Raw genomic sequence first — 7192 nt, forward strand, 5'->3', positions numbered from 1 at the left:
TCATCATGCACTTCTCACTTTTTACCTTCAGCAGCTTAGTCTTGTACTGCGACTTCAGCTTTATTCTAGAGAGTAGCAAAGGAAATTCAATAGAGACAACTTATAAGGGAAAAAGCATGTTTATATTTTATAATCAAAAATATGGAAATGATTGAGTCCAAGATTCCATTATGCTCCTATCAACTACAATGCAGCTGCTGATCCTTGCATTGCGCAGTGGTGAGAGATGGTCAGTCGGCAGGCACACACACAGCAGCCTGCTTCAAGGCTTTATTACACAGAGGAAGAGAGAAAGAGAGAGAGCCGAGCAGTGATAAGACCTGGCCTTTAACCACACAGATAAAGTAGGAACCACACACACAAAACAGACGTGTATCTGTGACAGATTTGTTTTGGTGCCAAACCCAAATGCTCAACCTTTATCAAGAAATTTCATTAAAGGAGAAAGGTCAGAATAAAACCCCTGAATGTTGTGCCACCTACCCATTTTATAATAATGAGAGTATTTTTTAAAAATATATTTCAATACCCATTCAACTATACTAAACCTTACAGGGAAACATCAGTGTGGTACTGTGGTTCATCTGTGTGTCTCTGTGGAAGTGACAGACACTGCTGACCAGTGTTTACAACCTTGTTCCACACCCATTCTCATCCTATTGTCCTCCCTGTTGTCTGAGACTATCTCAGCCAAGCGGGCTCGCTGCCCATTATGTGCTTTTAATACTTATGCACACAAAAAACAGTAAACGGCATGACACTGAGCTCTCTAAGCAGATGCCCACACCTTGAATGAACACATATGCAGCCTTGCATTTAACAAAGCCTAATCACTGGGATTACTGCAGTGGAAGAGAGTTACACACATTACAAACATTTTAAGTGCAAACTGTATAATCACGTTATAATATAATTTTGTGTATTTCTGTTTGCACACTCCACCACAGCAGATGTCAGCGTACAGTACACGTTCAGTGCTGCACTGTATGAAGAGCGGAACAATTGATTGGCGTGTTGTTTCTGAGGGACCTTAAAGACGGTGCACACGCGGTTTGCTTCAAAACATTATGGCGTCTAGAAGAATAACGAAAGCGCCAAGTAGTTTTAAAAATGACTCCACCGAGACAAAAAGGTAAGTGTGACCGTGGTTTTAATTGCCTTATTTAAATTTAGAAGTCATCGCGTTAATTTGAGCTGTCTTTCATATGGAGAGAGCCTAGTCACGCGTAGACGTTAACATTAACATAAAATGATCTGTTTAATCTTAAGACCACATTTTTACTTTGCTAGAGTAAGACGGTCGTCTAATAAGTCTGCAGTAAATCATCGTTTACGTCTTGTGCACAGTAACAACACAGCAACAGTAACCTAGCTGCTAACTTAGAGCCTAGCGCTTTAGCGCTTGTCATTGAGCTCTGTTAACTCGTTACCTCGACGCCTGTGAAATTAACAACAACGTTTTCTTTTATTTACAGCTCGAAAAGTGGGAGCACTGCAAACAAAGCCACCACTGTTAAATGTAAGTGTAAGTGTTCGGTTGCTAATTCATTACATGGGCGAAAGTGTTCCATTAAAAGCACATGTACATGAAATCATAAGTGATTTCTAGATGTATTTTTACAGATAAAACGTCCTGGTGATGTGTAAACCTTATTGTCATATACAAATGAGTAAAAATTTACTAACCCCTTACCTGAACACATTATTGTCACGTTCTCACCCTGTTTTACTTTCTGTGGATCATGTTAAACTTATTAAACTAATGTTTAACTGGATATTATGCTTTAGTTCTAATCTAGTTTCTCTTCTTAAAATGTCTGCTTTCACATTCAGCAAGTGGAACTATTGTCAAGTCTCGCTACATGCAGTCTGCTGAGAAGACCTCTCTCTCAAAGGTATTTGTTTTGTGTTTTGTCATGTATGTGTTTCAGTAGTTTTAATTCTACAACATTGAATACTGCTTTAATTTTTAATGATTACCGGTAGTTGGGTTCCTCTTCTGCCTCTGCTGTGTACTCTTGATGTTTTTTTGTATATTGTTGTCACACAATGTGACTTATTACACCTTTTGTAACATTAACAGAGTGGCTCGCTGACCAACGATTCTACTGCTCTGATGCCGAAACCTTCTTCACCTAAACTCACTGGTGTCCGACCTAAGGTGGGAACTCCACCAAGACGCTCAGTGGCTCCTCAGGCTCTTGCAACATGTAAGTACCTAAGATCGTGTGGCACATTGTGTGGCACACTCTTCACATAGTTGTTCGTGACAGAGAAAATGATACTATAGATGGAGTTTGTAAATTGCAAGTTTGTCAGTAAAAAAACAGTTTTTTCTATAACATACTCATGGTGTCTTCTTACAGCATCACGTGAGACTGATCAGTCAGTGCTTCGTAAAAGTATGCTACAGTCCACTTTTTCAGATGGACACTGTTTTCGACCAGATTTTGATATTTCAGTCATTAAAGGTAAACCGTATCAAGCATTTTATAACTTTTGAACAGAAATGGGCTGAATCTGTAACACTTTTCTACTTTTTCAAGATAAAACAATCATAGAAAATTCTTCAGAACCTGACAGAAATCCAGAGAATGAGAAAAGGACCATTGAGATGAGAACATTCCTGTTGGCATATCTCACAGCCAAGGTGACAATGAGATAATTGCTCTCAATATGCATTAGGCTGCATCTTATAATTGCTGTACAATGCACAAATTAAAAACTAACTAAATCAAGTACTTTATGGATGTTTGTTTGCTGTGTTCTGTGAGGAGTAAGTAGCTTGTTTACAGTGCCACAGTGGCTGCAGCTTTGTGATACTTGATTTCAGATGGAAAGCAATACCGCAAAACTCAAGGCTGAGGCAGAGATGAGGATCCTGCAAAATATGGAGGAGGAGGAGGCACTGCATAAAGAGCTCCAGGAGAAAAAACACCAGTATCTCCCTCAAGAGAAAAACAGAATTTTCCACGAGCTGCTGGATTTACAGGTCAAGAAAGTTTCTTCTTTGTTTAGCCTCTTTTAATGTGTGTATAAAAATTGTATACTTTATATCCAAAGATCTTTGTTAAACTCAATGCTAACACTAAAGCAATTCTAGTGGATCCACTGTGTTCTTAAGTTTCACCTGTGGTAGTTGAGATATTGTGAGTGCATTATTTTTTTAACTCACTAATGATGTATATTCTTTTTATCAGATAGCTGCATTAACCCCTGTGGCTGAAGCCGCAAAGCAGTTCACAAGTGACTACAAGTCTTTTGCCACAGCTGTTGACACAACACGACATGAGCTGCCTGTCAAGAATTTCTACATCGATGGGGACAGAAGGGAGTTTTTAGGTTGGTTTTTCTGAGCTTTTAGGTTTTTTCTTGCCAGTATTAAGAATCTCATGTAAAATACCTACTCAAAATTGTCACCGTCTTATTGATAATTGGAAATACTGTGTATCATCTTGGTCTAATACTGTGATGCCCTGTATGTTCCTGTTGTAGATAAAGCTGAAGCTAGCCTGAAGGAGAGTGAGAAGTTGCTGGTGGAGTGCACCGACGGAGATCATAAAGAAAATAGCACAGCTTTAGAGTGTTTAAGGGATATTAAAATTACCTCGAAAGACATCAGTCAGCAGCTCTCGGGGTAAGTACATATAGAACGCTGTGTGTGCATGGTCTGCTTTTTGTAACATTTTACAAATTTGTTAATTTTTTATCAAATGTTTAACCTTTTAAAGCTTTTTGAAAAACATACTGTGTGCCTTATTATATATATATATATATATATAGTAGTTAGTTGCTATATATATATATATATATATATATATAAACTAGCTACAGTAAGCATACTGAAAAGCCATACTGCCATTCCATACACTCAGACATACCTGTTGCCCATTTTCCAGTGCATTTTCTGAGCTTCAGGATCTGTCATCTTTGGTCTGCCGCCATACCATCCAGGTCCAGCAGGCGGCCGAAGAAGAGCAGCTTGGCTCTGAAAGAACCCGTGAACTCTTTTGCCCCGAACAGTGAAGGCATAACATGCATAGTACATGCACTTTTGAAACGCCTCCGCACAACCCAGTGCTTGGATTTGTTTGTCATTTTGTGTGACTGTTTAATTTCTGATGCTTGCATCTATATTTCAATAAATGTTGATCACTGAATGGCATTTATTAATACAGTTTTACCGAAGAAACAAGTTAAGCAGTCACTTAAGGAGTTTAATGCTAGCCAGTTGTACAGTAGAGCTGCCAAAAAAATCAATATTTGAATGGCATCAGTTTGTTGCATCAAGGTTGTGACACATCTTAAATAGGATTCAGGTAGTAAATAAAGCAGGTCAATGGATGATACCCTTTGAAAAGAGCTGGAACTGTGATATACTGAGACAATATCATGTAAGTAACCAGATGGCGATGCGTGTGAATAATATTCTATTATAACTTCATTATATTAAACAGCCGTGTTGGTGCTTAACATAAAATGCCTTACTGTAAATATGACAAATTAATTTGCAGGGTTTTTTGCTATAGCTATTTCTCACAAATGTTAAAATAACACAATTCATTAGCTTCGATTTTGTAGTAGTAATTATCAGATATGGAGTTGTCAAAACATTAAGAAATTCCACCGTCGAACAATCCTCCGGATGTGACGACAAATCAAAACAATGGCGGCGCGTGTTTATTGGTTGCTGTCGTCACGTGAGGCTCACGGCAAGCCATCTATAAGGACCAATGAACCGCCGGAGAGCGCCTCGCTGCATGTGAGTAAAATCAAGGCTTTTGTTTGATTTGACATTAAATTGACGTTTTGTGTTAATGGCAATACATGTCACATCTTATGTTATATACTAATAGTCACTTTGTCAAAATTCCCCGTTGCTACGCGATCGATGCTGTATGTGTGTGTTCCTTAACTGTCGCTGGCAGTTAGCTTATTCGCCTCTAGCTAACAGCTAACTTTAGGCATTTGCAAAGCGGTGAGTACTGCACTATACAATGCAATATACGATTTATTTCCAGTATTGTGGCTGCACGTAGTTTAGGCTTCTTCTCGTTACCTGAGTGTGTAGAATGACCGTTTGAATTAGTCAGAGTCCTGCACTTACTGATGTGATGTTGACATTGAAGAGTTGTGTACGCGGAGCAGCAGAGCATGGTGTTGTGTTTATAATGTTACTGTTTTCTATTAACAGCTCTCACTCACAGAGGAAGAATGCACACCCACGGGGAGCATGGAGGAAGCCAACCCAGGACCAGTGGCGCAGCCATGATGAAGCGCCTGAGGAGGACGAAAGTCATGAGCAGCGGGGGAAGGAAGCGGTGCCCAGGGGCACCTGCAGGACCATGTGCCCCGCACGTGAGCTGCAGAGCCGTGAGGCGCAGAATCGCCTTCACCGTTTTGAGGTGGTGGCAGGTACTGAAAAGGAGCGACGGCCAAAAGGAGACGCCTTGCGTGCTGTCAAGGAGTATTCTAGACCGGCTGCCGGAAAGGACTCCACAAACCCGTCTGACCTGCGACCACCTGCAGTGTTGCTGAAAACTGTGTGCTACCTCATTGATGACGTTGCTGGATCTCCTTGTCAGCATCCTTGGACTGAGGTTAGTATCAGATTTTATGTCCAGTGTTTAGACTGTTTGTAAGTCCGTTCTAAAACAAAACAAACTACTATTCCTTCCACTATCGAAAAAGCCTAGCCGTTTAGAACAGTTTGTAAAATGTTTCATTATTTAACTATTTAACTAGACCAGTAAATGATTTAGTGTGAAGCATAAAATTAAATCGTTCCCATGCACAATAACTTTTCCTTGCTTTTTTTTCAGGTTTACGGCTTTGTATTTGACCGGTTGCGTGGTGTGAAGCAGGACATGATCATCCAGAGAGTGTCAGGGTTGAACTGTGTGGCCATTCTAGAGCGGACGGTACGATTCCTGATATATGCCTCTTATCGGCTCTGCGGCGAGCCTCTGGGGCTCTACGACCCACGCATCAACGACACACATCTGCAGGAGAACCTGAGCTGGTTGTTGGACTGCTATGCAAAAGAAACGGACCGTCATCCCAATCAGGAAGAGTTCCAGGCACTTGGCCTTCTTTACAACTTAGGTTGGTTGCTGCATTTGCTGTAATAGTGTAGTTGCGTTTATTGGAAATGTTGTTCATTTAAAATAAAAGAATTCTGTTTTTTTTTTCTGGCATGTAGCAGATTCAAACCTACAAGTTAGTTGCTTGTAAGGTTTCTTTGACACATGGGACATTTCCTGTGCTTGCTAATATTTATATTTTTCTCTCCCAGGTTCAACTCAGGCCACACAACACATCATGGAGCTCCCTAAGCAGCTCCGCAGTACTCATAGCATCAGGCTCGCACTGTCCATCAATCGGGCTTTTCTGGAGCGAAACCCTGTACGTTTGCTCCGATTGGCGCAGAACTTGAACTTCCTGCAGTGCTGTGCACTTCACCGGCACTTGGTGACATGTCGTCGGGATCTGCTGCTGATACTCAGCCATGCTTATAGCAGTCGCAACTGTCGCTTTCCCCTTGAGAGACTGGCTCAGCTCTTATCTTTAGACACGTCACTTACGGCTCGCCTCTGTCAGGCTTACAGAGTGGAAGTTAACCATGACAACGAAGTGGTCTTCTCCAAAGCTGCTTTCACTGAACCCGAGCAAGGGAATCTGCACTGTAAACTATATCACAACTTGGTAGCTGAGAAACAGAGAGACCTCACTGTTGGAAACATCATTCATGGCTGTGCTTAAGACAAGGAAAAGTAGTAGTAGCAAGGTGATTGTAGGAAACGTACTAAGATTTCTACAGTGATACTTAATTTTTATTCCAAAGGGAGCTAATCCCCTAATTAATCTTTTCCAGATTAGATGGCCGGATTCCTTTTGACTGATGAAATATTCTCTTATTAATATATGCTCTAGTTCAAGTTTGTTGGTGAGCTAAAGGTTTGCATTACAAGTTCAGTGAGGTGCCAGAATTGACTTTTTAAATGTGAACTATTTTATACTGTGAGTGTTACTGTTCTGATGTTGTATCTAGGAAAAATACACATGGTAATTAATGCTATTTTCTCAAGTATTGTACCGCAAACATTTTAATAAACGATTTATATATAAAAGACAAATGCCTCACTTTCATTCCAACGGGGGAGTTAATTTCGCTGCACCTGTGCTCCTTCGC

At 40.5% G+C, this 7192-nt stretch overlaps 2 protein-coding genes across 4 annotated transcripts in view; both read left to right on the top strand.

Annotated features, from left to right (window-relative positions):
* The window catches only part of haus8 (HAUS augmin like complex subunit 8), a 28607-nt gene extending 24447 nt beyond the window's left edge, over positions 1–4160 (top strand). Inside the window, exons 3-12 of one of the 2 annotated variants that reach the window (XM_029146512.3) lie at positions 948–1132; positions 1476–1519; positions 1834–1895; positions 2084–2210; positions 2367–2471; positions 2547–2650; positions 2834–2992; positions 3201–3342; positions 3496–3637; positions 3900–4160. In XM_029146512.3, the coding sequence (XP_029002345.1) occupies positions 1068–1132; positions 1476–1519; positions 1834–1895; positions 2084–2210; positions 2367–2471; positions 2547–2650; positions 2834–2992; positions 3201–3342; positions 3496–3637; positions 3900–4026 (1077 nt within the window). In that variant the 5' untranslated portion in view covers positions 948–1067 and the 3' untranslated portion in view covers positions 4027–4160. The remainder of the gene's footprint in view (positions 1–947; positions 1133–1475; positions 1520–1833; positions 1896–2083; positions 2211–2366; positions 2472–2546; positions 2651–2833; positions 2993–3200; positions 3343–3495; positions 3638–3899) is intronic. The other variant, XM_029146513.3, reaches the window with a different exon arrangement.
* Positions 4161–4622: 462 nt separating this feature from the next.
* Positions 4623–7136, top strand: sac3d1 (SAC3 domain containing 1). 2 transcript variants are annotated; one of them, XM_029146509.3, is made up of 4 exons: positions 4623–4762; positions 5195–5600; positions 5823–6105; positions 6296–7136. In XM_029146509.3, the coding sequence occupies exons 1-4, from the start codon at positions 4734–4736 to the stop codon at positions 6760–6762; spliced, it is 1185 nt and encodes a 394-aa protein (XP_029002342.1). In that variant the 5' UTR covers positions 4623–4733; the 3' UTR covers positions 6763–7136. The 2 variants fall into 2 exon arrangements, with proteins under 2 accessions (XP_029002342.1, XP_029002343.1); XM_029146510.3 differs by lacking the exon at positions 4623–4762 and adding an exon at positions 4769–4978.
* Positions 7137–7192: the final 56 nt, after the last annotated feature.

The sequence above is a fragment of the Betta splendens genome, chromosome 4 (genome assembly GCF_900634795.4).
Source record: "Betta splendens chromosome 4, fBetSpl5.4, whole genome shotgun sequence".
NCBI classification, from domain to species: Eukaryota; Metazoa; Chordata; class Actinopteri; order Anabantiformes; family Osphronemidae; genus Betta; species Betta splendens.